At 39.3% G+C, this 19,766-nt stretch overlaps 1 protein-coding gene across 1 annotated transcript in view; it reads left to right on the top strand.

Moving 5' to 3' along the window:
* The window catches only part of LOC108924242 (titin-like), a 187,098-nt gene that overhangs the window by 98,530 nt on the left and 68,802 nt on the right, over positions 1–19,766 (top strand). Inside the window, exons 136-181 of the mRNA XM_029247485.1 lie at positions 191–314; positions 678–944; positions 1,023–1,120; positions 1,212–1,380; positions 1,742–2,008; positions 2,436–2,702; positions 3,189–3,467; positions 3,563–3,971; positions 4,174–4,298; positions 4,394–4,660; positions 4,746–5,015; positions 5,351–5,650; positions 5,766–6,068; positions 6,167–6,354; positions 6,573–6,687; positions 6,772–7,056; positions 7,152–7,303; positions 7,623–7,770; positions 8,597–8,774; positions 8,882–9,003; positions 9,083–9,370; positions 9,468–9,764; positions 9,877–10,063; positions 10,172–10,287; positions 10,401–10,700; positions 10,985–11,284; positions 11,367–11,472; positions 11,569–11,765; positions 12,627–12,932; positions 13,055–13,333; positions 13,466–13,765; positions 13,873–14,175; positions 14,286–14,400; positions 14,548–14,669; positions 14,992–15,294; positions 15,391–15,690; positions 15,793–16,089; positions 16,180–16,464; positions 16,581–16,874; positions 16,974–17,273; positions 17,383–17,691; positions 17,783–17,973; positions 18,067–18,496; positions 18,672–18,980; positions 19,064–19,245; positions 19,637–19,766. Coding sequence (XP_029103318.1) covers positions 191–314; positions 678–944; positions 1,023–1,120; positions 1,212–1,380; positions 1,742–2,008; positions 2,436–2,702; positions 3,189–3,467; positions 3,563–3,971; positions 4,174–4,298; positions 4,394–4,660; positions 4,746–5,015; positions 5,351–5,650; positions 5,766–6,068; positions 6,167–6,354; positions 6,573–6,687; positions 6,772–7,056; positions 7,152–7,303; positions 7,623–7,770; positions 8,597–8,774; positions 8,882–9,003; positions 9,083–9,370; positions 9,468–9,764; positions 9,877–10,063; positions 10,172–10,287; positions 10,401–10,700; positions 10,985–11,284; positions 11,367–11,472; positions 11,569–11,765; positions 12,627–12,932; positions 13,055–13,333; positions 13,466–13,765; positions 13,873–14,175; positions 14,286–14,400; positions 14,548–14,669; positions 14,992–15,294; positions 15,391–15,690; positions 15,793–16,089; positions 16,180–16,464; positions 16,581–16,874; positions 16,974–17,273; positions 17,383–17,691; positions 17,783–17,973; positions 18,067–18,496; positions 18,672–18,980; positions 19,064–19,245; positions 19,637–19,766 — 10,879 coding nt within the window. The remainder of the gene's footprint in view (positions 1–190; positions 315–677; positions 945–1,022; positions 1,121–1,211; positions 1,381–1,741; positions 2,009–2,435; positions 2,703–3,188; positions 3,468–3,562; positions 3,972–4,173; positions 4,299–4,393; positions 4,661–4,745; positions 5,016–5,350; positions 5,651–5,765; positions 6,069–6,166; positions 6,355–6,572; positions 6,688–6,771; positions 7,057–7,151; positions 7,304–7,622; positions 7,771–8,596; positions 8,775–8,881; positions 9,004–9,082; positions 9,371–9,467; positions 9,765–9,876; positions 10,064–10,171; positions 10,288–10,400; positions 10,701–10,984; positions 11,285–11,366; positions 11,473–11,568; positions 11,766–12,626; positions 12,933–13,054; positions 13,334–13,465; positions 13,766–13,872; positions 14,176–14,285; positions 14,401–14,547; positions 14,670–14,991; positions 15,295–15,390; positions 15,691–15,792; positions 16,090–16,179; positions 16,465–16,580; positions 16,875–16,973; positions 17,274–17,382; positions 17,692–17,782; positions 17,974–18,066; positions 18,497–18,671; positions 18,981–19,063; positions 19,246–19,636) is intronic.

The following is a 19,766-nucleotide window of genomic DNA, read 5'->3' as shown; positions in this document are numbered from 1 at the left end:
AACTTAATTTTTGACAAGAAATAAAAAAATGTACAATAACACATTCAAAATAATAAACAAGATTAGAAAAGTTGTTCAAGGTTAAGGTTGATACATTTAAATAACTTTTAAGAAAATTGTGCTGATTTTATGACAAAATGTCCTTTTGGATTATTTTCCTGTCGTTTAACTTTCTTTTGAATTTATATAGATTGTCACACGTGCTGAAGGCAGAGTTCACACCCTGACCGTTAGAGATGTAAAGCTTAATGAGGCTGGAGAAGTCAAACTAACAGCTAAGGACTTCCTTACTCAGGCCAGGCTCATTGTTAATGGTATGTACAGTCTCCTTAATTCATTGAATACCTTCATTAATATTTTATTTTGCCATTTATTTGTTTCTTTTTGTTTCATTTAAAGGAGGCAACATGTAGTATACTGCTTATAGTCATTACTTCACTGGGTTTTAATCAAGAGTTAGAATCTGTGCTTTGAACTTTTGTAGTGCCCTTGAGCGAAGTATTTACCTTGAATATAAAAATAAATTACCCATCTCTATAATTAGGTAAATAATTTTGAGTAGTTTAGTGCAGTATACCTAAGATGGTAAGATGCTTTTGGAAAAAAAGGTCTCAGCTAAATGACAAAAATATAATGTCAAATATAATGTCATTTTAATGAGCATTTTTTTGCTACAGAACCACCAGTTGAATTCACAAAGCCTCTGGAAGATCAAACTGTTGAGGAGGAGGCTACTGCCACCTTGGAATGTGAAGTGTCTAGGGAAAAAGCTGAGGTGAAATGGTTCAGAGATGGACAAGAAATCCGCAAAACTAAGAAGTATGATATTGTTGCTGATGGACGGAAGAGAAAGCTCATAATTCAAGGCTGTACTCTTGATGATTCTAAAACTTACACCTGCGATGCCAAAGATTTCAAGACGTCTGCCTTCCTGAACGTTGAGCGTAAGTAATGTATGTGTAGATAGGTGGACTGACTGTTTGATATTAGGCCATATTAATAAGGTGTGTTTGTGTTGGTAGCGCTGCGTGTTGAATTCACCAAGCCACTCCATGATGTTGAAGTCAAAGAGAAGGATTCGGCCAGATTTGAATGTGAAGTTTCTCGTGAGAATGCAAAGGTACTCTACAGAAACATGACGTGGCAACAAGCATATAGAGTGGAATAATTCAAGTCACTGTCCTGACCATAGTTTTAATCTTTACTAACAGGTTCAATGGTTCAAAGATGGCAGTGAAATTAGAAAAGGCAAAAAATATGACATTATTGCCAAGGGGGTTCAGCGCATTCTTATTATCAACAAATCAGTCTTTGAAGACGAAGCTGAATATGAATGTGATGCCAGGACTGCAAAAACCTCTGGAATGCTTACTGTTATTGGTGAGTCTAATTTAACTATTCACCGATACTTTGAGACCCCTGACTGATTCAACCAGTCAAATTTATGTTCTGAAGTGCAGTAGCTGCAGTAGTTCATCTTCAAGTTCCATGTTATCTTGACTGGATATAGACATTTCTGTGGCCCGTAACCTGCTGGTCACTAACATCAACATCTGTCTTGCATCAGCATAATTAGTAAAAAAGTGAAAAGAAAATCTGTTAATGGTGTGAATCAAAGGACAAAAAAAATTAATATGTTGATGCATTGTTGGAGTTGGAGTACCAGAGACAAGAACACAGTTTAATTACTGAATTAAAATTTTTAATCACTTGACTAAATTAAAAATATTTGTTTTTGCAGAGGAAGAGGCTGTGTTTACAAAGAATCTGTCCAATGTTGAGGGTACCGAAACTGACAGTATTAAGATGATCTGTGAGGTGTCAAAGCCCAGTGCAGAAGTGAGATGGTTCAAAGGTGACCAAGAGCTGCCTGAGGGGGGCAGATTTGAACAGATTCAAGATGGCAGAAAGAGGATACTTATTATCCGGGACCTTCGTATGGATGACGTTGGAGAGTACAATTGCCGATTACCAAGTTCACAAACCTCAGCGACACTGAGGATTAATGGTAAGATGAAATGCTGCTCAAAACAATGCTACACAAATCAATAGTATTTATGTACAAGTAATACGTGAGTACTGCAGTGCTCAGATATGTTTAGAGGATTTTCACAAACTCGAAAAATAATTATACATTTGTTCATTTAGCTGACGCTTTTCTCCAAAGCGAGTTATAATGTTAAGGTTACAGTTATTACAAGCTTGCAATTACTTACCCATTTATATAGCTGGGTAATTTTACTCAAACAATTTTAGGGTAAGTATCTTGCTCAGGGGTACTACAGCCAGAGGTGGGGATTGAACCTGCAACCTTTGGATTCAAAGACAGTAGTTCTAACCACTATACATTAGGTTAACTATGTTTCATGCATGCACAAAATATTAGAAAACATCTGAAGCATCTCAGTTTATTTAACTGTTTTTTTTTCTTTCAGAAAAGGCAGCCGAATTCATTACCAGGCCTCAGAGCCAAGAAGTGGTCGAAGGTGAAAAGGCAGAGTTTGTTTGCTCAGTTTCCAAGGACACTTACGAAGTTAAATGGATTAAGGACGACAAGGAACTCGAAATCGGAGACAAATATGATATTGTTTGTGATGGCAAGAGAAGAGCACTTATTGTTAAGGATTGTTTGCTAAAAGATGAGGGTCCCTATGTTGCCCTCATTGGCTCTTCAAGAGCTACTGCAGATCTTTTTGTGATTGGTAGGTGCTTTCAAAATAGACTGTTTTACATGGTGCAGTCAGTAAGTTATATGACTTGTCATTTTGTAACACTGCTGAGGTTGCAAGCCATCAGTGGATAATGTTATTGACTACTCAACATATATTTTGTAGCAGTTAAGTTTTAAGAGTTTACAGTTACAAAGGGGGTGCGGTGGCGCGGTGGCGCAGTGGGTTGGACCGGGTCCTGCTCTCCGGTGGGTCTGGGGTTCGAGTCCCGCTTGGGGTGCCTTGCGACAGACTGGCGTCCCGTCCTGGGTGTGTCCCCTCCCCCTCCGGCCTTACGCCCTGTGTTACCGGGTAGGCTCCGGTTCCCCGTGACCCTGTATGGGACAACCGGTTCTGAAAATGTGTGTGAGTTTACAGTTACATAAATATAATAAAATTATGTTGATGTACAAAATCTCTAGTAACACAATGTGCAGAGCCTGTTGAACTATAGTGCTCACAAGTATGTCCTCTCTGCAGAAAAGCTAAGGATTATTACACCTATCAAAGACACCCAAGCAAAGGAGGGTCAAGAAATTGTCTTCAACTGTGAGGTGAATACTGAGGGTGCTAAAGCTAAGTGGCTGAAAAATGATGAGACAATGTTTGAGACTGGCAGATTTGTTATGACCCAGAAAGATAATGTGTTTTCTCTGAGAATCAAAGATGCTCAGATGTCAGATGAAGCTAATTACACAGTCACTCTAACAAATCACCGTGGAGAACATGCCAAAAGCTCTGCTACACTCAGTATACAAGGTAAATACTTTTATTACATTTTTATTATCTAATTAGATATACAATTCCATAATTTTGGTGTTATAATTAATCTATATCTGTAAATGTATCTGTAGAGGAAGACCTTAGGATCATTGAGCCCCTTGAGGACTGTGAGACCTTGGAGAAAAGGACTGTGACCTTCTCTTGCAAAGTTAACAAACCCAATGTGACAGTAAAATGGATGAAAGGAGGACAAGAGATTACTTTTGACAAACGAATTTTGTACAAAGTGGACAAAAACAAACACACATTGACTATTAAGGACTGCAGTCTGGCAGATGAGGCAGAGTATTCGGTTGTTGCTGGTTCTGACAAATCTACAGCTGAACTCATCATCAGCGAGGCCCCAACTGACTTCTTAACCCAGCTAATGGACCAGACCATCACTGAGTTTGAGGATGCTGAGTTCTCCTGCCAGATCTCTAAGGAAAGATCAGAAGTCAAATGGTACAAAAATGGTCGTGAGATCAGAGAAGGACCCAGGTAGGTATTTCTGATGTATAGGTTAATTTATATTAGCATACAAAAAACTTTTTATTATATGTTGCCGGGTTAGGCTCCAGTTCGCCGTGACCCCCCTTGTGGTTTCATACTCTGTGTGTGTGTGTGTGTGTGTGTGTGTGTGTGTGTGTGTGTGTGTGTGTGTGTGTGTGTGTGTGTGTATAATTTCTTTGTTTATTTCAAGGTACCGCTTTGAGAAAGAGGGCAATACCTGCAGATTGCACATTAAGGAGTGTAGACCGGATGATGAATGTGAATACGCCTGTGGTGTTGATGACAGACGTTCAAGGGCTAGGCTCTTTGTTGAAGGCAAGCAATTATTATTTAAGGATATTTATCAAATTTCGTATTTTTTGCATTTGTTCTAATTTATATATTAAATCTCTTTTTTTTTTTTTTAACAGAAATCCCAGTTGAAATAATCAAACCCCCCAGAGATATATTTGATCCTCCTGGTTCAGATGTTGTGTTCGAGGCTGAGCTCAACAAGGACAGAGTTGAGGTGAAATGGTTAAGAAACAACATGACCGTTGTCCAGGGTGATAAATACCAGATGATGAGTGAGGGCAAGGTTCACAGACTCCAGGTTTGTGAGATCAGGCCTCGTGATCAGGGTGAATATAGAATCATTGCCAAAGATAAGGATGCCACAGCCAAGCTGGAATTAGCAGGTATGTTGAAGTGTGTACAGTTATTTCTCCCATGTTTTTATGTATTCATTTTTGTGTTCATTATTTTATTTCTGTCTTTCTACAGCTGTACCAAAGTTCAAGACAACAGATCAGAACCTTGTGACTGATGCTGGAAAGCCTTTTGTCATGACAGTTCCTTATGATGCCTATCCCCATGCTGAGGCTGAGTGGTTTTTTAATGATGTTAGCCTACCAAGGAAAAATTTTGACACTTCAGCTGACCAGACAGAGTACAGATTGAAGGATCCAAAGAAGTCTGACCAAGGTCGATACAAAATTGTCATTCAGAACAAACATGGAAAAGCAGAAGCTTTTATTAACCTGGAAGTCATTGGTAAGATCAAATGAAGGGAGGGCTTGCTGTCACCATATATTTATTTATTTTTGGTCAAACTAACAAAACTGTAAAATCATTTTATTAGAATTAGGCTATTAGGAGTCAAAATTGTGTAAATTGATAAGGTTATCTTAAATATTAGCTTTGGAAATGACTTCTGATATTATTAATAATGATTTATGTCTGTTCAGAACATTATCATTGCTCCTTATATTATAGGTCCTACGTGCATTATTAACAATTACAATTACAATTACATTGTTATTAGAGTACTATGGAAATTAAAATCTGTCTTTTAAATAAAATTTAAAAAAAAAAAAAAACTTTCGTAGATGTTCCTGGACCTGTGAAAAATCTCAGTGTGGTGGACACTGCTGATGGTGAGGTCAGCCTTGCCTGGGATGAGCCTGAGATTGATGGTGGTAGCAAAATCATAGCCTATGTTGTGGAGAGGCGTGATGTCAAGCGCAAGACTTGGACCATGGCTACAGACCATGCAGAAGGCACAGAGTATTGTGTAACTGGGCTGCACAGGGACTCTATGTACTTCTTCCGTGTTTGTGCTCGCAACAGAGTAGGAAGTGGCCCTAATGTGGAGACAGACAAACCTGTCCAGGCCAAGAACAAGTTTGGTAAGCATTGATTTTGTTTTTATTGAAATTAAGTTCAAATGAAAGGTATATATGAAGATCCAAAAAAAAAGAAATTAATATGAGTTGACTAATCTATTTTGCTTTTGTGATTCAGATGTTCCTGAGGCACCACAGAATGTCATGGTTGGAAACGTGAACAAATTTGGTGCCACTCTATCCTGGGAACCCCCTGAGTATGATGGAGGATCAGAAATTACAGCTTACATTATTGAACTCCGTGACAGAACCTCTGTTAGATGGGAACCAGCTCTTGTCACCAAACCAGAGGACCGGACAGTTGTAATCAATGATGTTGTAGAGGACAAGGAGTATATCTTCCGCGTAAGAGCTGAAAATAAGGCTGGAATTGGCAAGCCAAGTGTTGCTACTGATCCAGTGAAGATCATGGATCCCATTGGTTAGTCAAAATAAAAAAAAAACTGACAGTTGCGTGTTATATTACAATAAAATGCATATTTACTGTTTGACGTTACAATTTTTTTTTTAAACTTACAGAAAGACCAAGTCCACCACTGAACTTTGACTACTCTGATCAGACAAAGATCTCTGTCCTGCTGACATGGGACACACCCTTGAGCAATGGAGGTAGCCCAATCACTGGCTACATTATTGAAAAGTGTGAGGATGGAACCGACAAGTGGCTCAGATGTAACGCCAGGCTTTGCCAGGACTTGTGCTACAAGGTTTCTGTGCTACTATTTTATTCTGTACAAATCAGATGGTCTTTTTCAAATGACTTTACTGCTATTATGGATAAAACTCAATATTTAATTGCAATGGACTGATGTCCCATCCAGGGTTTACCCTTTTTATCCTTGCATGGTGGGGGTAGTGAGTGAGGGAGGATGACTACATATTTAAAGGTATAATATGGATGGTTTTTTTTGTTCTCTTTGATTAGGTGACCGGCCTAAAACATGAGCAGAAATATCACTACAGAGTATCAGCTGAAAATGCAGCTGGTGTTTCAGACCCAGCCGAACAGATTGGACCTCTCACAGCAGATGATCTACATGGTATGTAAAAATTTACACCCTGAATCAAGAGAGACAATATTTACTAGAAATGTAGTGAATAACATCATCCTTGCTGTTCTGCAGTTGCCCCTACTATGGACCTCAGTGCATTCAGGGATGGGCTGGAGGTGATCGTTCCTCACCCTCTCACTATCCGCATACCAATCACCGGATACCCCCTGCCTACTGCACACTGGAGTGTTGCAGACAAGGATTTGGTTGCTGGAGATAGGGTCTCCATGGTTACTAAAAACACCTTCACCGAGTTAGTCATTACTCCCAGTGTCCGCCCAGACAAGGGTATCTACACTATACACCTTGAGAATGATGTATCCACTGTCTCAGGAGAGATTGATGTCAACATCATTGGTATGTTTTTTCTAAATTTTATAGTACTTCCCTAAATAATCTCGAATGCAGTCCCATATGGTGCAGTCTTTTATGTTGTTTTTTTTTTTTTTTAGCATGTCCAAGTGCACCCAGAGACTTCAAGGTTGCAGAGGTGACAAGGCACCATGTACATCTTATGTGGGAAGCGCCAGAACATGATGGAGGAAGCCCACTTACTGGCTACCAGATTGAAAAGCGTGAAGCATCTCGCAAAACATGGGTTAAGGTAAAAGTATTTTTAAAACAATATATAAAAAAAAAAGTGGGGGTGCGCTGGTACAGTGGGTTGGACCGCAGTCCTTCTCTCTGGTGGGTCTGGGGTTCGAGTCCCGCTTGGGGTGCCTTGCGACGGACTGGCGTCCTGTCCTGGGTGTGTCCCCTCCCCCTCTGGCCTTACGCCCTGTGTTGCCAGGTAGGCTCCGGTTCCCCACGACCCCGTATGGGACAAGCGGTTCTGAAGATGTGTGTGTGTATATAAAAAAAATCACTACCACAGATTTTATGACTCAAGCAAAAGACCTATTTTATCAATGTTTTATTATAAGGTTATCAGTGGCATACAGGACCAAGAGTATACCATCACAGATGTCATTGAAGGCAAGGAGTATCTGTTTAGAGTTATTGCCTGCAATAAGTGTGGCCCAGGAGAGCCAGCATACATCGAGGAACCAGTCAATGTGTCCTCCCCAGCAAGTAAGTTACTGAAGCAGTATGAATAACAGCTAAGTTTCATTTATTTTCATCATGAACCTTCTGGATCCTAAGCCATTTTTGGTTTTATTCTCATAATACATTTGACTTTTACCTTTATATTTCCATTTTTGTTACATTTACATATTTGGAAAATGTATTTGTCAATGTTACGGCCAAAGTATATACTAAAGTGGATTCCACAGACAAAGAGCTTTAGACACAACCACGTGATTATCATTTCATAAAGCTATTTGTTAGCACACATAGCTCAAGTAGGTGACTATAGAAGTGAAATGAATGGGAAATACATAAATAAAAGTAATATGTGGTGATTAATTTATGAAGCTGTCAAAAAGTTATGAGAAAAATGGGCTGAAAGACATGAGTTTTGCGACCCTTCTTAAAATCAATAAAAAATTGTGCACTTCAAGGGAGAGACGCAGCTCATTCCACCCCATCAGGACCAGGGCTGAGAACTGGCAGGATCCACTGTGGGAATAACAGCAGAACCTGTATATAAGATACAGTCAATTTTCTAAAATACAGGACTAGAAAATAACTTAGAAAGCAAAAGGACAACAAGGAAAATTGCCTTCAGTAAATTTGGACAGATCTATTGAAAAAACACAGGACAGTAAGGAAACACAATACGCAGGAAAAACACTTTTTTCTTTTTTCTTTTAAACCAAGGCAGAACAAAAATTAAATTTAGTTTGGAATTAAATTTGAAAAAAATAGAGCATGTGTTATTTTTTTACTTTAAATTAAAATAGAATACAGAAAAATATTTTTACAAATTTAAAGTTTTAAACTATATAAATTCCAGCTGTGCCGGACCCACCAGAGAATCTGAAATGGAGAGACAAATCTGCAAATGGAATCTTCCTCTCATGGGAGCCCCCAAAGTATGATGGTGGCTCTGTAATCAAGGGTTACATTGTTGACAAGTGCCAGCGTGGCACTGACAAATGGGAGCCCTGTGGAGATCCTGTGCCAGAACTAAAGTATGTGGAAGTGTTCTTGTATTTTCATTTAGAGTTGCATCAGAATTTTTATTGAATGTTGGGATGAAAACTATCATTATTAATTGAAAATTCTTCTTTCCACTTAGATTACAAGTGACTGGCCTCACTGAGGGACAGTGGTATGCATATCGTGTCAGAGCATTGAACAGACTTGGTGCTAGCAAACCTTGCAGGGCTACAGATGAAATACTGGCTGTAGATCCTAAAGGTATGATTGTATCTTAAGCTTTCTGTTTCATATTTTTGTAATGTTTTCTTGTTTTACAAAAACTTCTACTTATCCACAGAACCCCCAGAGATTATGCTAGATGTAAAGCTGCTCGCAGGCTTGACTGCCAAGGCTGGAACCAAAATTGAGCTTCCTGCAGATGTTCTCGGAAAACCAGAACCAAAAGTCACCTGGACCAAGGCTGACCTTGTTTTAAAAGCCGATGATAGAGTGTCAATTGAGACTAAGCCTGGTCATTCCACAGTGTCTATAGCGAAAACGAAAAGAGACGACACAGGCACTTACATCATTGAGGCTGTTAACAGCAGCGGCCGAGCTACTGCAACTGTTGACGTTAATATTCTTGGTACAGCATTCTTTCTTCATTTCTTATATAACAGTTTTGGTACTAACTGTTTGAAGATTCAAAAACATAACCATGTTTTTTGAAAAAAATTCAACAGACAAACCAGGCCCTCCAGCTGCTTTTGATATCTCTGATATCACCAATGAGTCCTGTTTCCTGGCCTGGAACCTTCCCAGAGATGATGGTGGCTCAAAAGTTACCAACTACATTGTTGAAAGAAAAGCCACAGACAGCCAAGTCTGGCATAAGCTTTCATCCACAGTGAAGCAAACCACTTTCAAGGCCACCAATCTCGTGGCTCTGAAGGAATATGTCTTCAGAGTGTTTGCAGAGAACCAGTATGGAATTGGCCCCCCAGCAGAACATGTACCCATTGTTGCCAAGTACTCTTTTGGTAATATAATTTATATTTTATATATATATATATATATATTTGCATATTTATTTATTTTGTACAATCTCTTTTTTATTGTGCATTCTCTTGTAACAGCACATTTGTTTTTCAGACCCTCCTGGTGCACCAACTAAATTGCAAGCTTCTGATATTGCAAAGGACTCTTTAACACTGACATGGAATGAACCTGAAGAAGATGGTGGTAGCCCCATTAGTGGATACTGGATTGAAAGACATGATCCAGACAATGATAGATGGATCAGATGCAACAAGCTGCCAATTACAGATACTACATTCAGGTATCAAGTTTTAAAATCTGTTGCTAAGATTGGTTACATTAGTACATTAGATCTTAATGATTTTATGTTCTCATGATATGAGACTATTCTAAATATGTTTTTTTCCAGAGTGAAAGGATTGCCAACTAAGAAGAAGTACAAATTCCGTGTCATAGCTGAGAATCTTGCTGGACCTGGAAAACCAAGCAAGGAAACTGACCCAGTTTTGGTTAAAGATCCAATTGGTAAAATTGTAAAAATATTATTACATATTTATTGTATTTGTAGTATGTAGCCATTAGAATGACTTGCACAGTCTTGAGAAACAGAACTGAAATCAAAATCTGGTTCATTACAGACCCTCCTTGGCCACCTGGCAAACCTAAGGTTAAGGATGTGGCAAAAACATCTGCGTTCCTGCAATGGACCAAGCCTGAGCATGATGGTGGGGCTAAAATTGAGTCTTATAGCATTGAGCTGCTGAAAAGTGGAACTGAAGACTGGGTGCGTGTGGCTGATGGTGTGCCCATGCTTGAGCACTTCCTGAAGGGTCTGATGGAGAAGCAGGAATATTCCTTCAGAGTCAGAGCTGTAAACAGTGCTGGAGAAAGTGAACCAAGTGACCCCAGTGATCCAGTCCTCTGCAAAGAGAGACTCAGTAAGCAATCCAGCTTTGTTAAGTCTTTGTGTAATGTATAAATGTTTATCATAAAAGTTCAAGGAGCTGCTGTACTCTTAACCAAGTTCACTGACCTTACTACCTTCTGCAATGAACTAGCTTTTTAAAAAAATTGTGAAATTTCATGCTATGCAGTAATATACTGTATGTAATTTTAATTTATATAATTATTAAGAAAAATATTGTAAAATGCAATTGGATTTGTATGGAAAATAGTTTTATTATAAACAAGGTGTTTATTAACTTTTTTCTTTACTTAACAGATCCTCCATCACCCCCACGTTGGCTCAGTGTGGTCAGTGTCACTAAGTCTAATGCTGAGCTTAAGTGGACAGCACCAGAGAGAGATGGTGGCTCCCCCATCACTAACTACATTGTAGAGAAAAGAGATGTGAGGCGCAAGGGTTGGCAGGCTGTGGACACTACAGTGAAGGAAACTAAATATACTGTTACTCCTCTGAATGAAGGCTCTCTGTATGTATTCCGTGTGGCAGCTGAGAATGCTGTTGGCCAGAGTGATTTCTGTGAACTAGAGGACTCTGTCTTGGCCAAGGACACATTCAGTAAGATCTGTTTCTCTTAATGTAATATCACTGCTCTTTTAAAGTAGATGATTGTGACCCAAAACACATAATTCTTTTTTAGCTACTCCTGGACCACCTTATGCTTTGAATGTGGTGGAAATTACAAAGACACATGTTGATCTGAAATGGGAAGCTCCTAAGAATGATGGCGGTAGACCTATCACAAGGTTTGTTGTTGTTGAGAGATTTAAATGTCTAATTCCAGTCCAGTCTGTTGTGTTCTTTGTGATCTTTTGTCATAATAAAAATCTTGTCTCTTGTAGATATGTAATAGAGAAGAAAGAGAAGCTTGGAACTCGATGGGTGAAGTCTGCAAAGACATCAGGACCTGACTGTCAGTATAGAGTCACAGATGTAATTGAAGGAACTGAGGTGCAGTTCCAAGTTCGGGCTGAAAATGAAGCTGGTGTTGGACATCCAAGTGAACCTACAGATATTATTACAATTGAAGATCCAACAAGTATGTCAATGGAAATATTTTTATATGTATAAATTGATGTATATGTGTTCCTGGGAGCAATGGAATAGGTTTGCAGGAATGATGAAAAAACCATTATGTGCAGGAAAAAATGCAACGTAAAATACTTGGCATGTACAAATCATGACTTGGCAGATCACTTACTATTCACTCTTATCTTTGACTCATACCTCCTGAATGTAAAGGGGTCATGAAAAAAATCTGTTAGCAGAACCCTTACAAATTCTGAAAATCTTAACTAAAAATGTAAGTAATTTATCTGCATTCCCAATTCAAGCTGCATAGTGGAAGAGTGAACATTCTCTGCTTTAAAGCATAGAGGTGTCATTCTGCTGACATTTAACAGGGGCTTCTGTGTAAAGCAATACACAACCCAGAGTAAACAAAAGTGCATTTTTCCAGCAGAGGAAAACACATGAATACAAATACATGATTTTCAAAGTGCGATTCCTTAGTCCAATACCACTATTTTTGGTAGAGCACATTACACTGGTAATTGCATATAGAATTAGAATATAATTGTAGAACTGATGGGAAGCCCCTGGCCCACTGCTTGTCACATTTGACTTCCAGATTTTTTGAATAATGAATCATTTAAGGGGCACGGTGGCGCAGTAGGTTGGAGTGGGTCTGGGGTTCGAATCCCACTTGGGGTGCCTTGTGACGGACTGGTGTCCCGTCCTGGGTGTGTCCCTTACGCCCTGAGTTGCTAGGTTAGGCTCCGATTCCCTGCGACCCTGTATGGGACAAGTGGTTTGGAAAATGTGTGTGTGTAAATCAAAATTCATAGGCAGCGGTCCCACTGTATTTATTTGATGTTAGAGGCCTTTTTTTTTTTTACAGGTCCACCATCACCACCCCTGGAACTGCATATCACTGATGCCAGTAGAGATCAAATTTCTATAGCTTGGAAGCCACCAGAGAACAATGGGGGAAGTCCTATAATTGGTTATCACATTGAACTCTGTGAAGCTGGAACTGAGAAGTGGATGAGAGTCAACTCTCGTCCTGTTAAAGAGCTTAAATACAAGGCAGAAGAAGGCACCATCCCAGAGAAAGAGTACATCTTTAGAGTTCGTGCAGTCAATTCCGTTGGAGTCAGCGAACCTTCTGATATATCCGAGAATGTCTTTGCAAAGGATTCTGACTGTATGTATCTTTGTTTTTTAATTTATTAGTGCTTTGCCAGAATTGACTGATTAAAGAAATAAACAAACAGAACTATTTTTTTCTATTTAAAATATTATTTTTGTTTTTCTTGTTTTATGAAGGCAACCCTACACTAGAGGTACAGACTCAAGACATTGTCGTGGTGGAAGGAGAGAAACTGCAACTACCCATTCCATTCAGAGCAGTACCACAGCCAAAAGTGTCTTGGCACAAAGATGGAAAGGAACTTAAGGCTGATGAAAGGCTTACTTTCTCATCTGAATACACTTTTGCCAACTTAGAAATTACAAGCTGTTTGCATAATGATGCTGGTGTATACACTATTACACTAGAAAACAAGCTTGGATCAACAACTGGAACAATTCATCTGAAAGTTATTGGTAAGATATAGTAAAAAAAAAGCTGTTTTTGCCTTGAAAAGATCAGTTTAGCATTATTAAAAAGCATTATTAATGCCATTTTTTTAAAGATACTTTGTCGATGCAATATATTCATTTTTGTGTGTGGACTAGGTCTTCCTGGACCATGCAAGGATATTGTTGCCAGTGATGTCACAAAGAATTCATGCAAAGTTTCTTGGGAACCTCCAGACAGCGATGGTGGCAGTCCTATTCTCCATTATGTTCTGCAGCGTAGAGAAGCTGGCAGGCGCACCTATGTTGCAGTTATGTCAGGAGAGAATAAACTAAGCTGGCCAGTCAAAGACCTTATTCCTAATGGAGAGTACTATTTCCGTGTTAAGGCTGTAAATAAAATTGGAGGTGGAGAGTATGTGGAGATCCGAAACCCTGTGATTGCGGAAGATCAAAAGCGTAAGTGAAATATACATTAAGCTGTGCTAAGCAGTTCTAATGTAGTTCAATGCAGCCATTTCATCAGTTGTTTATATTATATATTTTTTTTACATTTAACCTTTCAGAACGACCGGATCCACCAGTTGATGTTGAAACCCACAATCCTACTTCAAATTCTCTAACACTAACATGGAAACCTCCAATGTATGATGGTGGTTGCAAAATCATGGGCTACATTCTAGAGAAGGCAATTAAGGGTGAAGAGAAGTTTGAGAGATGCAACGACTTCCTTGTACCTGTACTTTCCTACACTGTAAAGGGCCTGAAAGAAGGCAAAGAATATCAGTTCCGCGTTCGTGCTGAGAATGCTGCTGGAGTTAGTGATCCTTCTCGCAGCACACCATTGATAAAGGCTGCAGATGCTGTTGGTAGGTATCTACATATTTATGTCTTTTACCAGCCTTTGAAGCAATATTAGGTAGCCATACTAAATGTCTCATAAATTATAAACACTGCTGAATAATGCCATTGTTTTCAGATCCACCTAAAGTTTTTCTGAGCGGAAATCTACAGTCTGGTCTAACTGTCAAGAGAGGTGAAGAAATCAGGTTAGATGCCTACATATCTGGATCTCCATATCCAACTGTAACATGGCTTAAGGATAAAATAACTATTCGGCCAGAGACAATGAAGAAACGGCCAGAGAAAGCCAAGAGGAAGAAAGAAGACACTGACACCCCTGCTGAGCCCGAGGAACCTTCCTACCCATCCCTCCCTGAACGTCTTTCAATCGACACAAGTAGGAAGGGTGAATCCCGTGCTGTTGTACGTGATTCTATCAGAAGTGATCATGGAGTCTTCATGATTAGGGTGGAGAATGATCACGGCATTGCATCTGCAACTTGCGAAGTTAATGTGCTTGGTAAGTTATTACTGTGTCTTACTATGATTTTTTTTTACTCGATAACACACACACACACACACACAACATCTACAACCACTTGTCCTGAGCGGGGTCATGGTGAACTGTAGCCTAACCTGGCAACATAGGGCGCACACCTACGATGGGACGCCGATCCGCCGCAAAGCATCCCAAGCAGGACTCGAACCCCAGACCCACTACAGAGCAGGCCACAGCCAAAGCCACTGTGCCCCCGCGCCCCCCTCCATAATGCAGATTCAATGAATATGCTCTGAAGAAATTTTCAGTACTTAACATCTATGTTGGTATTTTAAAATTTTAGATGTACCTGGACCTCCGGTTAATTTGGTTTTTGAAGAAATAAGAAACACCTCAGTCATCTGCAAGTGGGACCCACCAGTAGATGATGGTGGCAGTGAAATCCTGAACTACATCTTGGAGATAAAAGATAATTCAAAGGCTGAAATTGGATGGATTACTGTGACATCAACTCTCAGACGATGTACATATCATGTAACCAAACTGATTGAAGGAAAGCAGTATCTATTCCGTATCACTGCTGAGAACAGGTTTGGTCCTGGAGCCCCATGTGTGTCTACACCAGTTGTTGCAAAGAATCCATTTGGTAAGAAACATAATGTTTTACTATAAAATTACAACCCTACTTTAAAGCAAGATTGAAAAATGATCTGTTAAATTTTGTTGTAATTGTCTGTTTAAGACCCACCTGAAGCCCCAGAAAAGCCTGAAATTGAGGACATCACTGCTAACAGTATGCTTGTTACTTGGACTGAGCCAAAAGATAACGGCAGTCCCATTGTAGGCTACTGGGTTGAAAGGCGTGAAATTAACAGTACGCACTGGGCCAGAGTAAACCGCAACTTGATCAATGCCCTTGAAGTAAATGTTGAAGGTCTGCTGGAAGGTTTAACATACATCTTCAGAGTATGTGCTGAAAATGCAGCTGGACCTGGAAAGTTCAGCATTCCATCTGATCCTAAAACAGCACAAGAACCTATCTGTAAGTAACACTTTTGTAAGTGTAAAATTATTTAGATTTTTTTAACCATTGCAATAATAATAATAATAATAATAATAATAATGTTGAACTGCTGTTTTTAAGTGCCTCCTGGACCACCAATCCCAAGAATTGTTGACACCAGCAGTTGTTCTATTGGAGTGGCCTGGGATCCTCCTAAGTACAACGGAGGTGGAGACATCCTAGGGTACCATGTTGACAAAGTCCTAGCAGGAACAAATGACTGGTCCCGCTGCACAGAGAGGCCATGGAAAAGCTGCGAGTTCACAGTATATGGAGTTCGAGAAGGTGCAAAATATGCTGTCCGTGTCATAGCTGTCAATGCTGCAGGTGAAGGACCCCCTGGCATTACTGAACCTGTTACAGTGAAGGATCCACAAGGTAACCAATTAAAAAAAATTGTTACAACATAACATTAAACACTATACTCTACAAAGCAGCTAATATTTTATTATTGTTTTATCTTCACAGAGCTTCCAGTTGTTGAGCTTGATCTTTCAGTAAAGAATGGTGTTACCATAAGAGCTGGGGAGACACTGACCGTGCCTGCACATGTAACTGGTAGACCTCCACCATATGTGAAATGGACAAAAGATGACAGTGCACCTAACAAAGAGCGTGTTGTTACTGAAAGTGTGGGGAATGATCATGTTCTTACTGTAAAAAATATAACGAGAAAGGATGAGGGCAAGTACCAGATTATTGCCTCAAACAGCAGTGGAACCAAATCGGCTTGGACAAGAGTGGAAGTTTTTGGTAAAAATGAAAATTTTTCGGATATTTATTCAATTGCTCTACATAGTATACTGTATTAAAATATTTTCTCAATTAATTTCTTCTTTTTCCATTAAAAATGTCTTAATTTTCATCAGATGTTCCTGGCCCTGTGCTTGATTTGAAACCTGTTGTTGTCACAAGAAAGCTGATGATGCTAAACTGGTCAGACCCTGAAGATGATGGTGGAAGTGATCTCACTGGCTTCATTGTAGAAAGAAAAGATTCAAAGATGCACACATGGAGACAACCTATAGAGACAATACCATCTAAATGTGAGATTGTAGGTATCCTTGAAGGCCAGGAATACACCTTCCGTATTGTGGCGAAGAACAAGTATGGCTGTGGCCCTGCAGTCGAATTGGGCCCAATCCTTGCAGTGGATCCGAAAGGTAACTTTATACCCTTTAGAAGTACTTCAGTTTGAAATACCTGGAGAAAGACTGGAATTTTAAGTTTGTGATACTAACTGTTTAACTGGCGAATCTTAGGTCCTCCAACTTCCCCAGAGAGATTCCATTATATTGAACGGACCAAATCCTCTATTACTCTTACCTGGAGACCACCCCGTAATGATGGAGGCAGTCCAATTCTTGGATACTTTGTTGAAAAAAAGAGGCAAAATGAAGCTGCGTTTGTGGTTGCCAACAAAGATATTTGCACGGATCACACATTGACTGTGGAGAATCTCTCAGAGCTTCACATGTATGAATTCCGCGTGAAGGCGGTCAATGAAATTGGGGAAAGCGATCCTTCCATTCCATTGACTGTAGTAATTCAAGATGATGAAGGTTTGTTTTATTTTGCTCCATATTCCTATTTTATTTTAAAGCAATGCATTTGCCCAAGGAGCATGATGATATTCATATATAACAAAATTTTAAATTTATTTTTACTTAGTGGCCCCAATTGTGACCTTACTCAAGCACTTCAAAGGGGATGAAATCATTGTGAAGAAAGGAGAGGCCATTGAAATTCCTGCTGAGGTGACAGGTCTTCCAATGCCAAAGATAGAGTGGTTGAAGAATGAAATTGTTATTTCAAAATCAACTAAAACCCTTATAATTGAAACGGCGGAGGTACACAGAACCAAATCAGATACCAAGCTTACCATCCCTGAAACAATCAGGCAGGACAAAGGCTGTTACACACTGACTGCTTCAAACCGTCTTGGATCAGCTAGTCATTCTATCACGGTTGAAGTGCTTGGTAGGTGGTTCGTATTTTTGTAAATTTCCAAGTTTTAAAATTTCCTTTAAAAAATTTAACACATTTTTATTTTTCCCCATTAATTTCACAGACCGTCCATTACCACCTCGAAATATTGTGATATCTAATATCAAAGCTGAGTCTTGCTATCTTAATTGGAATGCTCCAGAAGATGATGGAGGGAGTGAGCTTACAAACTACATTGTTGAGAAGAAAGACACACGCAGTGAAAAGGCAGAGTGGGAAGAAGTTAATAATGCTGTAATTGACAGGAGATATGGGGTTAGTATGATAATGAACTATATCATCGTGTAAGTGTCATTGTCATTAAATCATTTTGAATGTTATAATATTTGCAAATATTTTCTCTTGAAGGTGTGGAATCTGGAAACCAATGGCACTTACAAGTTCAGAATCAAAGCTCAGAATAGATATGGTATTAGTGATAGCTGTGAATCAGAAGAAGTCGTCATTAAGGATCCTTTTGGACTCCCTGGGCCACCAGGAAAGCCAGTTATTGTCGACCACAACAAGGACGCCATGCTAGTTACTTGGGAACCTCCCTTGGACAATGGGGGATCCACAATTACAGGCTACTGGATTGAAAAGAGAGAAAAAGGAGCATCTTACTGGGCTCGTGTGAGCAGAGCTGCTGTCACAAAACGTGGTTTGAAGGGTTGGGAATTCAGTGTTCCTCGTCTTATTGAGGGTGCTGAGTACCAGTTCCGTGTGATGGCTTGCAATGCTGCTGGCGTTGGTCCCCCAAGTGATCCCTCTGATCCTGCACTTGCCATTGAACCTCTTTGTAAGTACAATCTTTGTGTAATTTTTTAGGGTAACATTATTCACATTCCCTGTTTTTAAGAAATGTATAAAATCACTTGATATGTTTTGAATAAACTCATCTATATATAATAGATTAATATATATATAAATCCATTAATATAAATTAATTTTCTGACTTATTTACTCTATTACAGATCCTCCTGGTATGCCGTCTACCCCAGAAGTTACAGGGAAAACAAAGAATAGTGTTACTCTTTCCTGGAATCCACCAGAAAAAGATGGTGGTAGCCCAATCAAGGGGTACATTATTGAGCTTCAAGGTGAGGGCACATCTGAGTGGACCAGAGTGAATGAGCCAGATGCACTGCATCCAACCACTGAGTTCACTGTTCCGAATCTTCCTGAGTTGAAGAGGTACCGCTTCAGAGTTATTGCAGTCAATGCTGTTGGGGAGTCTGAGCCAAGCCCGTCAACCGCAGAAGTTCTTGTCAAGGAGCTTCAAGGTAACACCCTTAACATTTGATGCATTATTCAGAAACAGCTGTGTCCTCTTTGTGTTGATCATATTTAATTTTTTACTTTACAGTGGAGCCTAAAATCTTTGTTGACGTCAATTCTCTTGAGTTATTGTCCTGTCGGGCTGGTACTACTATTAGAATACCTGCAGTAATTGAGGGGCGCCCTACTCCAAAGGTTACTTGGGAATTTGAAGGGGGGGCAAAAACAGAAACGAAAGATCGACTTCATGTACTTCCTGTGGACTCAGAGGTAAAGATTATTTAACATGAATCACATTTTTGTTAACATGTATTTAAGAAAACAGTGTTGTGATCATTAAAGTTTTTCAAAGTCTGATTAAACCTCACAGGTAAGTATGTTGATTATTACACCTTCATGGAGCTGTTTTTAAAAGAAGACAGAATTTACTGTGATCAAAAAACACAGATAGGATAAGCCAGGAGGCATAAACATTCATAAAAGTATAGGGAATAATTCAGAGTAATTTTTAACGTGAAATTTCTATACACTTATTTGGTAAATGCATGAACTGGCTACATGAATGAATGTCTTTTCTTTTTTGTAATGCTGATTCCTATGTATCTTTAAATTTTTTCAAATTCTTTTACTTACTTAAATGAAATGTATTATTTTTTCCTAGATTCAGTCAACTGACACAACTTCAACCATCACAATCAATGACTGCAAACGAAACCATTCAGGCAGATACACTATCACAGCCAAAAACAAAGCTGGACAGAAAGTTGTTAATGTCAGAGTAAATGTACTTG

The sequence above is a fragment of the Scleropages formosus genome, chromosome 21 (genome assembly GCF_900964775.1).
Source record: "Scleropages formosus chromosome 21, fSclFor1.1, whole genome shotgun sequence".
Classification (NCBI taxonomy): Eukaryota; Metazoa; Chordata; class Actinopteri; order Osteoglossiformes; family Osteoglossidae; genus Scleropages; species Scleropages formosus.
The sequence above is the reverse complement of the archived record's forward strand: the minus strand, read 5'-3'. Positions and strand labels throughout refer to the sequence as shown.